At 48.8% G+C, this 18,818-nt stretch overlaps 7 protein-coding genes across 7 annotated transcripts; 6 read left to right on the forward strand and 1 right to left on the reverse strand.

The window, feature by feature from the left end:
* Positions 1 to 1,626: 1,626 nt before the first annotated feature.
* On the forward strand, positions 1,627 to 3,951 carry EDB82DRAFT_480231 (uncharacterized protein; the record flags this gene model as incomplete). Its single annotated transcript, XM_025738027.1, has 5 exons — positions 1,627 to 1,935; positions 1,994 to 2,021; positions 2,082 to 2,737; positions 2,790 to 3,589; positions 3,660 to 3,951. The coding sequence occupies 5 exons, from the start codon at positions 1,627 to 1,629 to the stop codon at positions 3,949 to 3,951; spliced, it is 2,085 nt and encodes a 694-aa protein (XP_025592829.1).
* Positions 3,952 to 4,431: 480 nt separating this feature from the next.
* On the reverse strand, positions 4,432 to 6,201 carry EDB82DRAFT_480232 (Mob1/phocein; the record flags this gene model as incomplete). Its single annotated transcript, XM_025738028.2, has 2 exons — positions 4,432 to 6,108; positions 6,196 to 6,201. The coding sequence occupies 2 exons, from the start codon at positions 6,199 to 6,201 to the stop codon at positions 4,432 to 4,434; spliced, it is 1,683 nt and encodes a 560-aa protein (XP_025592830.2).
* An 11-nt stretch (positions 6,202 to 6,212) lies between these two features.
* EDB82DRAFT_514197 (CobW/HypB/UreG, nucleotide-binding domain-containing protein) lies at positions 6,213 to 7,978 on the forward strand. Its single transcript, XM_065608951.1, has 7 exons — positions 6,213 to 6,336; positions 6,402 to 6,503; positions 6,550 to 6,633; positions 6,683 to 6,694; positions 6,744 to 6,840; positions 6,888 to 7,383; positions 7,441 to 7,978. The coding sequence occupies exons 2-7, from the start codon at positions 6,404 to 6,406 to the stop codon at positions 7,759 to 7,761; spliced, it is 1,110 nt and encodes a 369-aa protein (XP_065463341.1). The 5' UTR covers positions 6,213 to 6,336; positions 6,402 to 6,403; the 3' UTR covers positions 7,762 to 7,978.
* Positions 7,979 to 8,106: 128 nt separating this feature from the next.
* EDB82DRAFT_514199 (uncharacterized protein) lies at positions 8,107 to 10,799 on the forward strand. Its single transcript, XM_025738030.2, has 8 exons — positions 8,107 to 8,309; positions 8,653 to 8,760; positions 8,858 to 8,999; positions 9,111 to 9,541; positions 9,593 to 9,905; positions 9,954 to 10,163; positions 10,215 to 10,356; positions 10,408 to 10,799. Exons 1-8 carry the CDS (start codon positions 8,297 to 8,299, stop codon positions 10,471 to 10,473), a joined length of 1,425 nt encoding a protein of 474 aa, XP_025592832.2. The 5' UTR covers positions 8,107 to 8,296; the 3' UTR covers positions 10,474 to 10,799.
* Positions 10,800 to 11,131: 332 nt separating this feature from the next.
* EDB82DRAFT_529603 (uncharacterized protein) lies at positions 11,132 to 11,763 on the forward strand (the record flags this gene model as incomplete). Its single annotated transcript, XM_025738032.1, has 2 exons — positions 11,132 to 11,401; positions 11,473 to 11,763. The coding sequence occupies 2 exons, from the start codon at positions 11,132 to 11,134 to the stop codon at positions 11,761 to 11,763; spliced, it is 561 nt and encodes a 186-aa protein (XP_025592833.1).
* A 1,825-nt stretch (positions 11,764 to 13,588) lies between these two features.
* Positions 13,589 to 16,425, forward strand: EDB82DRAFT_480236 (uncharacterized protein; the record flags this gene model as incomplete). The annotated part of the gene is made up of 3 exons (XM_025738034.1): positions 13,589 to 13,676; positions 13,729 to 14,721; positions 14,777 to 16,425. 3 exons carry the CDS (start codon positions 13,589 to 13,591, stop codon positions 16,423 to 16,425), a joined length of 2,730 nt encoding a protein of 909 aa, XP_025592835.1.
* Positions 16,426 to 17,740: 1,315 nt separating this feature from the next.
* EDB82DRAFT_561652 (uncharacterized protein) lies at positions 17,741 to 18,737 on the forward strand (the record flags this gene model as incomplete). Its single annotated transcript, XM_025738035.2, has 4 exons — positions 17,741 to 17,821; positions 17,866 to 18,055; positions 18,113 to 18,223; positions 18,273 to 18,737. The coding sequence occupies 4 exons, from the start codon at positions 17,741 to 17,743 to the stop codon at positions 18,368 to 18,370; spliced, it is 480 nt and encodes a 159-aa protein (XP_025592836.1). The 3' UTR covers positions 18,371 to 18,737.
* Positions 18,738 to 18,818: the final 81 nt, after the last annotated feature.

Raw genomic sequence — 18,818 nt, forward strand, 5'->3', positions numbered from 1 at the left:
GGGTGTTCGTTCCTTCCCGTTCCCGTTCCCTTTCAACTCTCACTCCCATTCCCTCCTCCACTCTGACAAGCTCAGCCCGCCCCACGTTCTATTTGGCAATAACATCATCCATCTGGTCACCCAATCTTTGTAACAACATTCTAACCCCCCTGGTCAATCGATCATCGTTGTTGCTAACCGTATTCAACGCACTGTCGATGGGTTTATATGTCATTGTCAGCTTCGCACCCATACCACCGTTGCTGTTCTTTACTCGACGTGTCTTAGTCGTGGATTTCACCTTGCGGGCACGTCTCAGCCCTTGACCAAATTTCCCGAGTTTCTTCTTCCGCCAATAACCCTACACTGAGACAGCTTCAACAGCAACTACCAGCTCTTAGCTGATCCAGCCAGCCTCCGAAGTTGTGGGAACTCGACACCACCGGAACCTAGATATTACACATCCATTCAGTTATCCACACCTCGACATTGGCTCTCAAAGACGAAAAAGTCATAATACCCTGCATTGGAAGGTACTGACACCGCTACATACGTGACTTAATACCGGTCATTTCTGTTCTATTCCCACTACAGAGTACCAGAGTCGCATTCGAGCCCGGACCATCTACCCGCGATTAAAAGGTGCCTGTCAGAGAACGTGGGATCGTTCCCCTCGTCGGACAGTCGAGAGGGCACAGGTTTAAGCTCTTGGCCGGCTACCGGGACCCACGAGCCCGGACCTTTCATTGATCAGCGATTTGACGCCCCGTCAGGCTTGCATACGACAGGATCCCTTTCTCAGGGCCCAAGGATAGCTTTGGCTTCCATCTTCATCCACAGGGGCTCAGCCAATTGCATAGCCAATCCACTTCAAGTCAACACATCCCCGCTGTTACCGTTGTCAAGACGCCCCCCTACGTGGATCTGAAGACCAGTTATCACTTTAATGTCCTGCTGCTAAAGGGCACTGACTACCTGCATCGATCAATCTCTCCTCCCTGTCTCTAATGATAGTGCCCCTCTATTCTCAAGCTGGCGGTACATGTGTACATGCCCTTGCTCATTATTGAAGACCCTTCCCACAATACAACTATCTCAGGTCTCCCTCGCTATTAACCAGAGCAGATCTTACAAAAACTTCATCCAGCAAGTACGATAGCCTGCAGGATCGCTCTGGCGAATGATTGATAAGAACCGACAACAAGCTAGTTCTGCCGTCCTTATTACTATTCTCCTCTTTCAAGAACCCCTTTAAGGCTTTGGACGCCATTAACATTATCTTTTTACGCATTTCGCTGTTTTCTTCAACTTCGAAGAACAAGCCAAGTTCAGTCGCCGAGTCACTCCTAGAACACTAGTTTTCCTTACTCGGCAGAACATTCCATTAAATTTCTTCCATAATCTCACCAAACTGGAGTTGGCTCATTGATTGTCGAACATCAATACTTATTGCGTTGTCGGAACGACTTTCAGGAAATCGGAGAAGGACTCGTTCTGTACGGTTTGCGCCTCTCGAGTCTTGTGGACCCTTGTCATTCAGTAATCATTTGTTTTGAAAGCATGCAAGCCACGACTTATTGAAACACTCTCAACTCCAGCTATCTTGAAGCCTCGAGTGACTCCAGCTTCACCGGCTGACATTCCACAATGGGAGACTATTATCATCACTTCCTATCGTCGATGTCTGGGGCAGGGGTGAATCCGACGACATCCCCTGAAGAGATGCTCGACCCGCGAATGCATGGTACACCGATGCACATGATGCCCGCCACAATACCCGGGCCATACCAGCAGCTTGGGTACTTTACTGGATTTCCTGATCCGATGATGTTTAACCCAGGTAAATCACAGAAGTCCCGTCGAAAATCGGCAGCCGGCACACCCGCGGCAGTTGATCAAGTCAAACACCGGCGGACTCGTTCTGGCTGCTTCATGTGCCGAAGCCGAAGAGTCAAGGTATGTGTCCGATAATGAGTTTCTGTCATGTGCTTTAAACCGTGTCTAATCCACTTAGTGTGACGAAAGCAGGCCAATTTGCGAACGTGGGTGCAGAACTGAACTACTTGTTGATTGTATGGAACTAATATGCTGACGCTACCCAGGTTGCAAAAAGGGAAATCGAGAATGTGTTTACCCCGATCCTCCATCTTCAAAAGGTTCAGCGGGGCCGAGTGGAAAAACAAAAGATCTGACTGCATCTGCTCAACAAACCAGCCCTTCTTCATCAAAGTCAGAAGATGATGAGGATGCCGAACAAGACAAAAAGCTCGAGACGATTGTGGACGAAGATGAGGAGACAGAAGGCCACACAAGGTCTCCAGAGTTTTCTATACAATCGAAGAGTGCTTCCCCTTCTACCGCAACAGCTACTCCAAGTAGTCTGGCAACTGCGTATCCCTCTTCCGACTTCCCTACCAACCTCGGAGAAACCGACTGGTCATACCTTCCACCACAGTATCAGCAGGGCCTCTCTTTCTTCGTGGAAAATCTCAATCACTTTAACTATTGTATACCACTTGACTCGGACCAGTTTTTCACAAAACTATTACCCAACATGGCTACCCGTCACGAACCGTTACTGAACGCGGTGGTGGGTTTCTCAGCATATCACTCAACGCTTCAAAATCCACAGGGGAAGCTCCAAGATTTTTTACAATACTACAACAAAAGCGTAACGCAGTTGCTCGGTCTACTACAACGAAAGGAGAAGCCCAACATTGCCACTCTCTTGACGATCCTACAGCTAGCTACTATTGAAGTATGTTCCTATTAATCCCTACACTTCGCTATTCGCTAATTATACTGGGTAGGAGTACTTTGGCGATTGGGTCAATCTCATGGGACATCAGAAAGCTGCTTTTGGAATATTAACGAGCATTTTCACACCACAAACTATAATGCGAACTCCTGTGGGACGTATGTGCCTTAGCTGGTACGCTCGGTTCGACAATTTTGTTGCCTTGATGGGAGGCTTCCCTACCGACCTACCACGAGAATGGTTTCAGGCTATGCTGGATTTCTACAAGGAAGGAGTCATTGCCAACCCAGACGAAATACACTGGAGAATCGATGAATGGTCCGCTCAGCTCCGTCTTATCTCCTACGACATGTCCATCTTATTCGCGCGAGGCAGCAGAGGCCAGATATCTCCCGAAGACTTTGTCAAAGAACACAACCTGATCAACCAACGACTAATAGACTGGAAAGAGAAAAGGGACCCTGCTCTTCAGGACCCGAAATACCTTGTTCGAGATTTCCCCTCTCCCGAAACACTCGACCCGGAGGATTTTGTGAACCCCTACACGGTCGGAATACTCTATGAACGTCCGCTGTTTGATGTTACGGTTCTATGTGCGGAGTGGAATAGCATCATGATAATGCATAAATGTCAATCCTCGGGGACGATGCCAGATCAACTATTCGCGGATCTAAATCGCCATGCCTACAGAACCTGTCAATATTTCGAAACACTGGAATTCTGGCCTTCCACCCCCAGAGGCGTCCTAGTTTTGATTCAAGCTTGCATCGCTATCGCAGCTCTTTTCTGCCCCCAGGATGCACGGCACCATATGTGGTTTCGTCGGAAGTTTGCTTTACTAGAAACAATGGGGTAAGAGCATGTCCACTTTATGGGTTCTTGGTAGAAACGGTTGGAGAAGGGAATGCTAATTCTGACATAGATATATTCACCCTTTACCCTTGCGTACCAAAATGGCCGAGATGTTCCGAGAACCTTCTTGCGTACAATGGTGGCTCCCAAACGGCGAGGGATTTAGTCCAGTATTACGAGAAATTAGAAACTTTGCCGACGAGCGTAATGCGGCAGCTGTCACAGCACAGCAGGAGAGTCTTCGCGAGGTGCGGCATATCTTTGCGAAGATGACGTTGATGGACGATGCCAATGCGCCGTCGAGTTCTGGCCCAGAATCTAGTTCCCAAGCAGGAGCAGGCCCAGCCGCAAGAAGTGGATGAAGGCTTTGTCGAGAAATACAATGCAACGCAGCGAATAAGCGCCTGGATTTTGTGTAGTCAAGGTGGAATTTGAAGAATATGCAATATTTATCACACAGGTTTGTGGATGGCAACAGCATTCTTCTGGGCAACGAAAAACAAGCTTAGACAGGAAGACGATGGATACAAAGGTAATACATGAGGTAGATTTTGATCAAGAAATGATCTACGGGAAACTCATACAGATGATTGGATCAAGAAACAAAAAAAGGGGGGAAGGAGAAAACATGTCTTTGGACAATGTAAGCGGGATCTTTTTGGGAAGATAAAATATCACACTTGAAATTGCAAGTGTTGGCCTAGAGCTGTCATAACTTGATGTGCAAATCTGAGTTTGGCACCCAGGTGTATTATTAGATAGATACATTATATACTACAAAACTGCCATGTCCCGATAGGAGAGTTGAGCTGAACGAACATGACTTCTCATCTTCTCATACATCATTTCTCATCCTTTTTATTTTCGCTTGTAGGCTTCGTGTCTGTGGCTTCCGCTTCGTCTTCGGAGGGTTTGTTCTCGGTATCGGGCGTGGCGTCAGCGGTATTTGCGGTCGAATCTTCAGTAGATTCTGGTGAATCTGTGGAGATTTCTTCGGGCGACTCTTCCTGTGGGTCGCTTTTTTCTTTGGTTTCCTTGGGCTCAACTGGGTCAGGTGTTGGCTCGGATTCATTATTTTGAGTGTCTTCATCGTCGGTAGGATCTGTTTCGGATGCATCCCCGACAATTGTTTGGTCAGCATCTTCGTCGCCTTCGTCCTCGATTTCGTCCTCTTCGGCTTCTTCAGAATGAGGGTCATGGGCTTTGGACTCGGTCTCGCGCATAACTGATTGTTCAACAATAACAGGGACCTCGGCGACCTCTGGCTCTTCTTCCACTGGGGAAGGTGCGGTGAGGTGCATGTTTTTGAGCTTCCTCGAAACCCCATCTGCGTCCTCCTCTTCTGCTTCAATTACAGTTGTTACGGCACTCCCTGTTGAAGGGCTGCTTCGAATGTGTCGGCGAGTGTTTGTTCTTGTGGGATGCATATTATCTTCCTCGGCAGGAGGACCTCGTTGTTGAGATGAGGGCTTGAGGATAGTGGGTGGGGGCTGCGCAGCCTCCTGTTCGACATGAGGTGCCTCGAGTCCTTCTGCTTCAGGGGGCAACTTGTAGTTCTCAGCCGGCAGCAGGTCGTACAAATCGCATACCATCTTGAAAAAGACGTAAAGCCCTGTTTCCCCCTCGACAGACCAGAAAACACCCCGATGCTGGAACCAGGCGTGCGCAAATATGCGATGCAGCCGGCGGAACACATTGACGAGATTCTTTACACCAACGTTTTTACTATGGTTGTCGTTGTGAACAACAAACCGGCTGGGGAAGATCTTCTGGTCGGTTACAACGTTGGCAGCCCAGTCCAGAGTATGACAACAGTAGTCGATGGCGCAGCAACTCTTGGGTTGCTCATGCACAGCACAAAGGAACTGCCATTCGGAAGCGCGCATCTCGGGGCACGTGTTCGCACTGCATGGTGGGGTGTCGAAGAGGAAGCCAACGATCAATGAATTGCACTTTGAGATGAGGAAGCGGCAGAGCTCATAGAGCCAGATGGTTCGGTCGACACCGCTGGGAGGGGTTGCAAGCTGCAATGCGGTTTCACGAGTAATCGGTCGAGTGTTGGAGGCGGTATGGTAGCAATGGAGGGCAGCCAAATGTTCTTGAAGTTGAAAGGCAGAGTCGAGCTGGGTCATGTTAGCTTGTAGCTCATCATATGTTAATAATCGCACAAGTACCTCATGTAGGGGTATCAAGGGAGGGCCGGCTGCCATATCTGCCGCTTTCGTTCCTGGATGTATCCGCCGCTTGGAGCTAGCTTCAAGCTGTGTCTGCTCTTGAGGTGTTGTCTGAAGACTGGCTGCTGGGCCACCGGACGGAGACATGGGCGCCATCTGAATCTCGGCCGCGGGCGGAGGGCTTGGCAGCCTTGGTGAGCTCGGTGCTAGCGACATTATAGGTAAGATATCAGCTTCGTATGGAAAATCGCAATGTTGAAAGTGAAGATATGTTTCTGGCGAAAGCTGGGCGCCTAATTCCACGCGAGGCTGCGCTGGGTTGACAAGTGGCTGGACAGGGCTAAGCTGGGGGAGTCTATAGTGGGGATTCGATACATGCATAACAGCACGGGGAGAAGCCAAATGCAGCTAAAGGGGGGCCGTGCAACTTACACGCATCTAAGTGCTCCATCACTTCTACAAGAACATGATTTAAGAAGAGAAGGTGGGTATCTAGTACCTGCGTAGTACAAACGTGAAGCTGTATAGAGCATTTCCTTGCAACTCCGAGAAACCAACGTTATACTGTGGACGGTAAATACCTCTCAACGTTACTTCAAACTCAGAATAAATTTAACGGCCAGTCCGTCATCCTGCAGCAATGGATTTTGATGACGATGCCCCACCAGAGTTGGTCGATATAACCGCAAACGACGTGGATGAAGAGATCACAGTCAAAGTCCCTATCACCATTGTGACAGGTATTCCCGCCGACCTATTTGAAAATACAGGTCTAACAAATGACAGGTTATCTTGGTGCTGGTAAAACAACATTGCTGAATTACATCCTCACAGCCCAGCATGGCAAAAAGATCGCCGTCATCATGAATGGTTGGGAAAATTCATGACTCTTCGATAAATAATTACTAACTTGAGACAGAATTTGGCGACTGTAAGTTTCTCGAAGAAGATTAAGTTTGCTTTTCTAAGTGGTATTGTAGCGCTCGATATCGAGAAGTCCCTTACTGTGAACAAGGGTGATGAGCAAGTAGAGGAGTGGTTGGAAGTCGGTAACGGCTGCATCTGCTGCTCTGTCAAGTACGTCGTGCACAAACCAAAGTTTCTACCGTGCTAATTTATGTCAGGGATACTGGAGTCAATGCTATAGAATCTTTGATGTCAAAGAAGGGAGCTTTTGATTACATCCTTCTCGAAACCACTGGACTAGCTGATCCTGGTAACCTGGCACCGCTCTTCTGGGTAGATGATGGACTCGGAAGTACCATTTACCTCGACGGAATCGTCACCCTGGTTGATGCAAAGAACATCTTGCGCAGTCTAGATGACCCAAACGGTATTGTCGAGGGGCACGATCACGATGGCCATGGCCCTGTCATGACAACCGCTCACGTCCAAATTTCTCATGCGGACGTGATTGTGATCAACAAGGCCGATATGGTGTCCGAAACGGAACTCAACCAGGTCAAGGAGAGAATCCAATCAATCAATGGCTTAGCCAAGATCCATGTGACTGAGAGGAGTGTAGTCCCCCAGCTAGAGGGATTCCTGCTCGATTTGCATGCATATGACCAGTTCAATGAATCAGATGCTAGTGCCAAGGGACACAGTCATCTTGATCCTGTAAGTTTCCGGCCGAGGAGTCATAATATGCAAGAAAGCAGGCCGCTAACCGTCTAGACCATTTCGACCGTCACTATTCCTGTCGGTCGCCTTGAACCGGAACAACTGGACACTGTTGACCGCTGGCTACGATCAGTCCTGTGGGACAGCAAACTGCCCGAAGCGGAAGGGGAGGGCGATTTCGAAATTCACCGCTCAAAGGGACGTCTTGTGTTTGCCAATGGCGAGGTCAAGATGCTGCAGGGGGTGAGGGAAGTTTTTGAGATAAATGACGGGCCATCGGGAGACGAGACACCAAAGGAGGGCAAGATCATTCTGATTGGAAGAAATGTTGGAGGCGTTGGATTTGAAGACAGTTTCAAACAAGCCATCAAATGATGTGTTGAATACACAAATATACTACGGAGGCTATTGAAGAACCAGCCCATCTTTAGAGCGAATGTTGAAGCTGATGTCACATCTGTACCTTTGTTTGTGGCATAGAGTGATCATTTTGTGATGGGGGCATAAAACAAACATCGATTCAAGGAGTAGATTATATGCTGAGTCCTTTATAATTCACACAATCTCTAGTGTTTGTTCACGATTATCCGTTGTTTGTGCATGATGCATTTTAGACATTATTGGTGTTTGCCATGATGTCGGGGTGTACCCACTTATTCCCGCTCACGGATCATCATCCATCCACCTTGCCAAAGTACCGGCCAGCCTTCTCCAACACAGCAACAGAACAAGGCCAGGCTCAGCCCTGAAAGCAACCGATCGCATCGACAAACATCCTTACTTTTTTGTCTCCCTCGGCACAAAAAGGCATCGACGTCGCACCGACCGAATAACTTTGCTACGAAATATCCATTTTGCAACATCGTACCGCGCTTCACCTTAGCTTAGTCGCTCGCGACAAACCTCTACTATGAATAGGCCAGGTAGGACGCACCCCCACGACCTTATTCTTCCAGCAGCCTTCAGACCCCGCGCTGCAAGCGAAATCTCCCAATCTTTGTCACCCTCCATGCTTCCGAGATATCACTGCACCGAGAGAAACATGTGCGCCAGCATACGCATTCACGAGCTCCACGACTCCCTTGACGACCTTCAACCCCTCCGCCGACCTCAATGACTCTGTCCATGTGCCGTCAGGGTTGCCTCAATAGACCCGAATGCGGACCAGGATCAGATCGGGGGATATTGAAGATGTTGCCATAACAAAAGCAGAACAGTTAGGCAAGAATTGGCAGAATAAACGCTGACCATGTCATCGAATCGCAGGGGCAGTGCCACAGACACTCCGCGGGATGCCTGGTGGATTTGGAGGTCAACAACAACCTCAACAGCCAGGACGAGCAGGGACGAATCGATTACCGAACGGAAAACTAGGTACGCTGTACCGAGATGATTGCGATTTATGCGCTGTGCTGTGTTGGCTGGGTTGCATCAACGACAGGCTTAGGCTAATATTGGCGAACAAATATAGGAAACAACAATTCTGGTTGGGCTTTCGGAGGGGTTCCAATGGCAGGAGCAGGACCCCAGAATGCGGGACGTCAACTCGGCGGAAATGTGAGCTTTGCGCAAAGCTTGACAGGTTCCCAACCGTCAACATCTCTTGACTTGTCGTACGTATATCTGACTGCGGTTCATGACGGAGGAGCCAAGACACTCCTTCGGGAATTGGATTGTTTCAAATGCCGAGCCCTTGGTAAGACGCGCTTGCTGACGCTGCCTAGCGAATTCCCATCATTATCGAACAACGCCCAAATGTCCAACGTCAACCAGTCATCTATGTGGTCGACTGCTGGATCGCGAAACTTGGGCGGGCCCATCCAACGAAACCAAGCTACTCCCCAGCAAGGCGGCCAGGATGACATGTTCAGTCCCACCTCATCAAGAGTGCCAGGCGGATTCAGGTTCGGTAACCAAGGCAACATTGGACAACAACCTCAACCCAGCAGCGTTGACGACTTCCCACCACTCAACCAAACCTCGAATGGCGAGCTGGGATCAGATAGGACGGCGAACTTGATGTCTTCTCTAGGTTTTGGATCTCAAGCCGGCCCTGGGCCTTCAACAAGCAATAGAGGGAATGGTCTTTTGAATGCATTGTCGGCTAACAGTCTGGCCAATGAAGTGAGATCACCGCCTGGTATTGGAGCTCCTGGTACGTTCATCGCTATGTTGCCTCGAAATACGAAAATACTAACTCGTCCAGGCTCGTCAAGACCACAAGATGGTAAACCCCCTGGTTTGGAAGAAGACCCTCGGCAAAAGTCGGCTAGAGAGGACGGTCCTACCGATGCTACTTCTCCTGCCGCAGTATTCAACAACAATCCTGCATCTCTGAAGGCGAAAGACGATCAAGAACCCCATGGCTCTGAGATCATTGACCCCCTGGCTGGTATGCCTGCAGTGGACAAGTGGGGGATTAAGGGTCTGCAGACGTTAATGCATAACTACCCCGACTACCACGCCATGGTTGTCGGCATGGACCCTTCTTCGTTGGGACTTGACATAAGTTCTCCAGAGTAAGTGTGCTGACTTGAGGCTGTAAACTTCAACTAAAATGGTTACAGGTTGTTTTCTACACAAAACTACTCGCTTTTTGACGACTCACCTCCCCGGGTACCACTTGCTAATGGCAAATTTCGATTGCCGGACTGTTACAATGTGACAAATGTGCAGCCAATCGAGAGCAAAATTGCTAGCTTCAACGAGGAGACTCTATTTTGGATCTTTTACAGTTGTACAGCGGATGTAAAGCAGCAAATGGCCGCGGTCGAGCTGTAAGACAGTACCATATTCAGCCTTTTGTATTATTTACTGACTTGTGCTAGACATTCGAGAAACTGGAGATGGCACAGAAAAATGGAAATCTGGCTGACCAAAGATGAGCATATGACTCCTCAAATACTGAGCCCCAACCACGAGCGAGGTTTCTACATAGTCTGGGACCCAAACAATTGGCGAAAAGATCGCGTAAGTTGGCTCGCTAGATTTGTTCACTCACAGAGACTAACAAACGAACAGAAGGAGTTCACACTGCACTATGGCGACCTAGATACAACATTGAACCAGGCGCAAGTCGGACCATGAAGGGGTGTGTTGCCCTGCCTGGAGACAATTTTCTTAGGTGAGGGGGCATGGTGATTGATACGTATGAAGCGTACGGATGGGCGTTATGGCATCAAGACAGGGCAACGGCTTCTGTTTCTCGTGGGGATGGGATCGGACCTGGTTATGAATGAACGCTCTTCCATTACTGAGGGATGGCTTATCGCCTGGTTATAGGACTGTCGTGTCAATGAACGATGCTTTTCAGTTCTGTGCAAGATATTTCTGTCTGTCGTGATACAATTTGTGCTTGACTTGATTCTTGTAGGAAACAGTCGAGCTCGATTCATAAAGAATTAACTTCGTAACCCTGGCTGTTTTTGTTCAAGTTAAAGTTGTCGTCGGAGGGATTAGCCGAGGATTTCCCACATGTGATTTCCAAGGTTGCAATCGGAAGAGCTAGAATCGCCTTGCCCCATCAAGTGGTGGGTATTGGCGTAAGTAACGCTCATTACGTGCACCCGGCCCACGATCTGAGCTCTCTATCTGACCTAGCTCTTCAACATACAACTAAACATAATACTTACCTACCTATCCATCGTCATTTTGGCTCGATCCTTAGGCGATCGCCTCCCTCGACTGATTTTCTAGTCACAATCTGCAGCGGATAGTTTTCCCTTATCTCGTACGCGATACCATCATGTCGGACGACCAAATCTCGCTGCCATATCTACTGGCCATCCTGGCCATCTCCGGCCTGGTGATAAGATACATGTTCTTTGCAGCACCCTCGCCGCCTCGGCCTGCGCGATCCCCCGAGGCATTCCTCCGATCGAGAGAAATTGCAGTTGAGAGAATACAGCAGATGTTTCCGCAGGCGGACAGGCGAAGCATTCTGTGGGATCTGCAGCGCAATGGTGGAAACATCCAAACTACGACAGAGCGCATACTCTCAGGCCGACTGGATACGGTATGCCGAATATCCCTTAGCTTTCATGTATAGAAAAAGACCCTTCACTGACGGTATTACCAAATGTTTAGCCCCCGGTTACCTTCCAGCCCCCACCACCTCCCGGCCAGGCCGCAACAAGCGGCAGCGCAGCTACGGCGCCTCGACAACCTGAGAAGCCAGCTCAGCCGGATCTCATCACGCGATACAACCTCAAGAGCAAGCTGGATATCGTATCGCAGGAGGACCAGGATACAAAAGGAAAGGGTTGGAGCTCGAACAAGGATGAGCGCCAGGCTTCGTTGCAGCGCAGAAGGGACGAGATGATTCTTGCTGCACGAAGGAAGATGGAGGCCAAGCTCGCGGCCGAAAAGGCGGCCTAGGGAAGTTGATAGGATTAGGTGTATTCTATTGTAGTAGGGTTACTCATGCATGTTTCTCGCGATCCAGTACTTGATCCTGTACTGGAGAATGCTTCCCATTTTTGTCTCTGATGCGACACGCTTACATGTCAACTTTGACTGGTTGCAATTAATTGAACGAAACACAAGTCATCAGATCTACATCGATCTGCTAGCTCGTGTGTAAGCCAAACGTGGCGTCTGGTACTACTTATATGCTGATGTAGTTCGTCAAGCACCTTACTGATATGTGTTCATCCCAATTAAATGTCCAAAGTGGCATTGAAAAGACGCTGTGTAATCTTGACAAGTCAGCCGTCTACTGACTCTGGTGATACTTCTGTCATGGCTCTATTCTTCCGAGCATTAGGATGATGTCAAGATTGAGGAAAACATGTGGCAGTGCTGGCGTGGCTTCTGTGACAGTGCTGCCAACCACATGGCCAGTTAGGAGTCTCTCTTCTTTAGCTGTCAAAGTGCACTGGTTAGAAGAATTTGCGTTGTTTGCTTGGAAAATCCATTTATTGAACGGCTGAGAATTAGTTTACAACCAGAAAGCCATCTCTGTAATTGCCAATTTACGTTCTTTTTAGCGCCCATTGTTGGAGTTAACAACAATAACGGCTCCTGGTGATTGACAGTGCCGAGGTGGGGTCTGGGGTCCTCAATCTTGGTTGCTGGTGCAAAAGAAACCCCGCCGCATGTTTGTTTTCTTCCACATACAACTAGACCCTGTCTATCAGTACATTTACCTGAATGGCCTGTACTTAAAGTCTTGCTGCTGGTATCCTGACAGCATTCTGTGTTGACAGGTTCCAAAATCAAAATTAAAAACTATCTACATCTCCCAGTCTGCCCCTTTATATTTTTGCTACACAAGTGGTGTTGCGAATCATCTACTGCACTGCAATTTAGGGTCCAAAGATTGAGCAAAGAGCGAAACTTGGAGCTGAGCCACATTTATTCAACGCGGCCTCGTGGTGCTACTGGGTTCATGGTACTCTCAAGTACCACCCACCTTCAACTTCACTTATCCAAGAAGGTGAGGGCCCCTAAATCTAAAAAGGTACAGTTCATTTCTGATCATCACCGGCGCGCCAGCTTCGTCTCTCAAACTTCCCAGTCGTTTCTACTTTTATTTACCTCTCGTTGCATCTTTTCTTGTGTAACCGTCAGCTAACGATCTCTTTGTCCCCTCATTAGTCCAGCCTTCATCTTGTCTCTGCGCATTTTGATCCGATTTTCGATCAACAGCCTTACCTTCGGAATTTGACGTCATCTTGGTGAGTTTGTCTTTTCCTTGAATCAGCTTCATGCCAGTCAGTGCCGCCAATCAATATCGATCTTTTGTTGCGCATGTCCAGAGGCACAGCTACCTATGATTATCCCCGGACTCTGAGCCTATCCTTGCAATCTTGCGCGGGCACATCAAAGGTCATCTTGCTTTCTACACACGAGAGTATCCTGTCGACATCTTGACAATAGCTAGATGTCTTTGCTTCCTACAATTTATGTATGATTATCGCTAACTTGAGACCACGCAAGTGCAGCTCGACGACCCTATACACCGATAACAATCGCTGAAACTGCAGTACAACGTCTAACAGAACTGCCAGACGGTCGTCACACGAATCCGAAGACCGTAGACACCATTGTATACATTTGACGGCAATCTACATGATTCCTACCGGATTCTGCAGCTTTTGATAATACATATTTCGTCTTTACGCCAAAGAAATTCGAGCTACAAGTACAAATTAGCCACTATCGCTTTTGATCACCAGTCTGCTGGGGTCCTTCCATTGCGATGGGTACACCCCGAGACTACTATGCAGACTTGGAGCTGCAACCGACAGCTGACCTAACGGAGATTCGGAAACAATATCGAAAGCTTGGTATTTGCGGATGGAATTCTTCAACCTGAATGAATGCTAACCTGGACCACAGCTCTCAAGTATCATCCGGACCGCAATCCTGGACGAGAGCAAGAAGTCAATACCCAGTTCCAGATTATCCAAACGGCACACGAAATTCTTTCCGACCCCGAACAGAAGGCTAAACATGATGCTTCCCGGGCTCGTGGTCGATACCCAGGCGCTTCGGGTGTTAAGGGTAACCCATGGTCGAACGTGAGCGCGCAGTACCCGCCTCCCCCGCGACGCAACAACGCCAACACAAGCGCTCGAACTACGCCTTCGGGCGCACAAAGATGGCAGACTCGCTTCTCGTCAGGAGTTCCTCCAACGGCAAAGCAGTACACAGCATCAGACGCCGAGTCTAAGAAGAATGCGGCGCGAGCATTTGAGAACATGCGAAAGGGAACATCGGGAAAGTCAAATGAGCAAACACGTCCTCCCCCACCACCTCCCCCGCCTCGGACGGAATCTGCAAGGCAACGTGCAGAGGCCTCATTCGGCGCAAGAAAGACGGGATTCCATCCTCGTACAGCGATGGGCGACGAGCCTCCTGTATCTAACAGCAACTATAGCTCGCGACCGGCATCGGAGAGATATGCGCAACCTTATGCTCAAGAAGACCCGAAACCAGTTCCTCCTCCTACTCCCCAAAGGCCTGCACCGACCCCAATGCCCGACCCCCTGAGTCAGTTCAGAGATCGAGACAGCTGGGCAGACCCTCGACAAAGCAGCCCGTATACCTCGCACGGCGGTGAAAAGACTAACCCTTTCGATGGCATCCAAATAAATCGAGCTAAGAGTACTCGTGAAACCAACCGCGAAGACCAGGATTCACCGGAAAAGGAAGCTTTCAACCGCCAACGTAGCAGTAGTGCTCCAAAAGTAGGCAAAGCTGAAGAGCCTTCGTTACCTCGTGATCCCGCCGACCGTCCCAAAGCCCAAATGAAGAAGACTCGCAGTGGCTTTAAGAGCGTGCCCCTGGGGCCTAACCAACAAGCTACCGAGGTTCCTGCTACCGAAAAATGTAAGTTGTACCCGAAGGTCTCCGGAGAAGAACCAAGTTACTAACATGTCGGTAGCAGCTGAGTCGCCTGGCGGACCTTCAATGTATGACAACTCAACTTCCAAAACTCACCATCTCCCCACGTCGAAAAGCTTCAACAAGTGTCAGGGGTATTATGGATCTGGGTTCTACCGCGGTCTATACGAAACTCCAGCGAAGCCTGACCATCAGTCGCCTAGTGGCAGACTTAATTCACATCCATTGACTGATTTTGAGCGCCTACAGGGGGCGTTACTGACTGGGCTTATCAATATCAATAATGCCGGGCCTGGAAGCCCCCTTAAGAAAGCAAAACGTCAACCCAGCAGCACAAACACTCCCAGCAAGTCGAATAGCGCTAACAATACCAACCCAAACAGTTTCAGTTTCCCTGTCAACGACGATACCTTTCGACGAACTTCACCAGACCAGCCTCCATTCTCGAGACGAAACACTGACGATATCGATACTAGCTTTGTGGAAGAGGAGGATGCAGCAGAATGGGAATTCAGTGCTGGTGGAGCTGAACAGGGAAGTCCAGCGAAGCACAGAAAGGGCCGTCGATCGCCTGGGAAACGTCCTACGACGAGCGGCAAGAGTACCCCCAGTTTCGTTTCTGACTCTGAACGACCTGATTCTACTAAACCCGAATCAGCTTTCAACCCTGACAGTTGGGAATTTGGGCCCCATACTTTTGTTCCCCAGCCAGCCAAATCCGTCTCACCTACCCGATTATCTCGCACAAATTCGAGAAAGCCCAAGGCTTCCAGAAAGCCCAACTATACGAATGTTGTGGACGACAGCAGTAGTGAAGATGAAGTTCTTGAATGGCGCGGTCGCAAGGTGCAAGACGAGCCACCTGCAGCTGAGAGTCCTCAGGCGATGGATATAGATACTCCTCCTGTGTCGAACTCGATCCCACCACCTCGCCCTCCCAAAATTCCGTCTCCCCAACCACCCCAGACTACGCCTTCGCCTCAGCCTGTTCAACCTACTGAAATGAACCAGGCTCCCGGAACAACAGCTCCTCATACTGCCAGAGACATCTATGTCGAGCCGTCCAGACCAGAATGGCGGGAGGCCAACGCAGAAAACGCCAGCGGTGTCGAGGGTCGAGTAGAAAGTCCAAGGAAGCCGGTTAACCCGAACAATGTAGGATCAGAGGATAGCGAGGAGTTCATCGCCAGTTTTGCCGATCTGAGAAACGTGGCCCCATTCACTCAGCAGAGTTCAGGTCTCAAGTCTTTCTCCGATTTGAAGGACAATCTACCTTTCGAAAGCAAGGCTGCGCCACAAATCCCGATCAAGCTACCAGCGGTCCATCCATTGATCTTTCCAAATGCGCCTACTGCTCCTCAAATCCCGGCTGCTATAATGGCCAGTGGAATACAACCAAGTGCGCAATCCTGGGAGACATATGTCAAGGAATTTGAAGATTACATGAAGCAGTGGGATGTGTTCAACGCTCAAGTTGTGGATCATTTTGCTACACGAAAATCTCACATTTCTCGTACAAGAGCAGAGAAGGGGTATGCATTCTTGGAGAACCGGGGCGATGACGACATTCAGGAGTACTACAACTGGCTCGAACAGGATATGGATGTCCGCCGACGCTGGACCGCCGCATGCGAAGAACATGAACGGCGGTTCCGAGAGTTCATGGCGTTTCGGATGAAGATGAAGTAATCACCAATTTTGGGTCGTGGAGTACAAAGAAATGGGATGGGATTCGACTGGAGTCTGACTCGACATGGGTTACTAGAAAGACTTGCTGTTGACTGTCAGCGATAACATGCATAGTGTGGTACAGAGCGGTTTATGATATTTCTGCCGGGATTCCACAAGATTACGAAGAAAAGCGGTTTAGGATTTGGACAGTTATAGGCGCCACGCAGTCGTACAATGCATGGAGCGAGCAATTGCGTTTGATACCGATTCTGTTTTTAGGAAGTTGCAATTTGGCGATTCGCATCGTGGGCGTTGTCACTATGACCAAAACTGGGGCTTCGCTGGCATCAGCTGGGAAGGATACGGTCTTTGGAGTTGGAAGTCCAAGACGAGTGTATGATGGCAAGAGCTAATAGTACATAGAAATAGACGAGCGATATCTCACTACGTGTGCTGGGGTGACTAGGGAATGCTAATCCGTGCATAGTAGCTTCGTTTCTCCGGGGCGGCTTGAGCTATTCACTTGCTTTGCGAACATGTGTGATTCACTGCAGACATGTAGTTAATGAAAGCTGTATTCAATGTAGAGAAGATATATTACACCCGAGGACCCCTCTTCGTTTCCCCCACATCCTTCATGTTGCATCCTGTTATCCTGATTTACCCCTGAACGCGCCGAGAAACCAACCTTTGACAGCCAACTTCACATTTGTGTTTAGCAAAACTTCCATCTGATATCTTTCTTTCATTATAAGTGCTCACTATTCGCCGAAATCATTTACAAGTGAGTACCGTACTTTCCTCGTCTACTTTTCCTGAGTTTCTATCCACTCTACGGGTGATTTCATTCACCAAGCGTGACGTCCCCTCCCTTCACAATCTTGTATGTATGATCTTGATTGCTATGTTATTTGCCTCTATTACAGGTTTAAAAATTAACCGACTGCAGCACCTCGTGATACTTTTGCAAGTGGCTAAACGTGAATGCGTCGCGGGGTTGAGGCTGTTACTGACCCAGACCCTCAGCATCGCAGTGCTTAGAGAGAGGGGTATCATTCATGATTCACACATCTTCCATGTTTGCTGCCTAGTAATTTCCTCCCTCCTCACTTATTCTTATTCTCTCTCATCCTTTCTCTCTCTCTCATCCCTCCTCAATCATCCTTTCACTCACACTGCTTTCTTCATCGTCACTCAGCCTTACTCAACACATCTAAAATTATCCTTAGGCGCCTGAAGTATCTGGAAGCATCATTGTCTTTCATATATTTTCTATCTTCCTCATCTCGAATCAAGAGTGTGCCTCACAACCTTTGACACTATCAACATCACGATGTCGGACATTTCAACTCCCAAGACCAACGCCTGGACTGATGAGGCCAAGGCAAGTTGTCCTTACATCTCTCGTTCATCTGTGGCACCCTTTATTGGCTAGTGCTGACTGTGATACCTACATAGAATGAGCTTCTTCTACGCATCATCGCTCAGCTGAAGCCCGAGGGCAAGTCCATCAACTGGAACGAGATCACCATGGAAGGCCGCACCATGAAGAGCCTCCAGAATCAGTGGACCGCTTTCAACAAGAAAATCGATGCTCTCAAGCAACAGGCCGCCGATGCTCCTTCGCCTTCTGCAAAGAAGACTCCTGGTATGATATCTCATTTCTCGGGATCTTAACAGAGAGAGTTGACACACAGACTCATAGGTCGCAAGCGCGGTCCCAAGCCCAAGACCCCCAAGATGGTCGGGTCCGATGACGATGACGATGACTATGGAAGTCCCAAGAAGTCTACCCCCCGCAAGCGCCGAGCTCCCAGTATGTTTGCGGTTTTGGACACCTGAAGCACTTTACTGACAAGAAACAGAAGCCGAAATTGATGATGAGGCTTCTACCAAAGCCATCAAGATGGAACTCAACGAAACTATCAAGGCAGAGGACGGAGAATTCGACTATGAAGTCTAAATCACCGGCCAACTCATACCAGGCTAGAGGCAACGTCTTCTTGAGAAGACTGGAAATGTGGTGATTGTTTTGGAAGGAAAATCCGAGAAGCAACGGATTAGGCCATTAAATGAGGACAGAATTCTCATATCGTCTCTTCTCTATGGACATTTGTGCAGATGTTGCACATGAAAATGAGTTTTGGAAGTCTGGTAGGCAGGTCAAGTAAGGAGGCTCAACCAGCATATACTTAGCTAAATTGAAACATGACTAGCGTTGAGATTATACGTGACCTTGTTACTGAATTCGTTTGACTTGGAGATGAGTTTATGAGAGAAATACCGAGAGTTTGGGCGTCTTAAGAGCTTTTTGAGAGCTGTTGTTACCATGACCTTTACTTCAATCTCATCTACCGTCAAGTCTACCTCTGAGGATTGCCTTGTTTGGAAGTTGATCGGAAGCGACCCGA

This window comes from Fusarium venenatum, assembly GCF_020744135.1.
Source record: "Fusarium venenatum strain MPI-CAGE-CH-0201 chromosome Unknown EDB82scaffold_4, whole genome shotgun sequence".
Lineage (NCBI taxonomy): Eukaryota > Fungi > Ascomycota > Sordariomycetes > Hypocreales > Nectriaceae > Fusarium > Fusarium venenatum.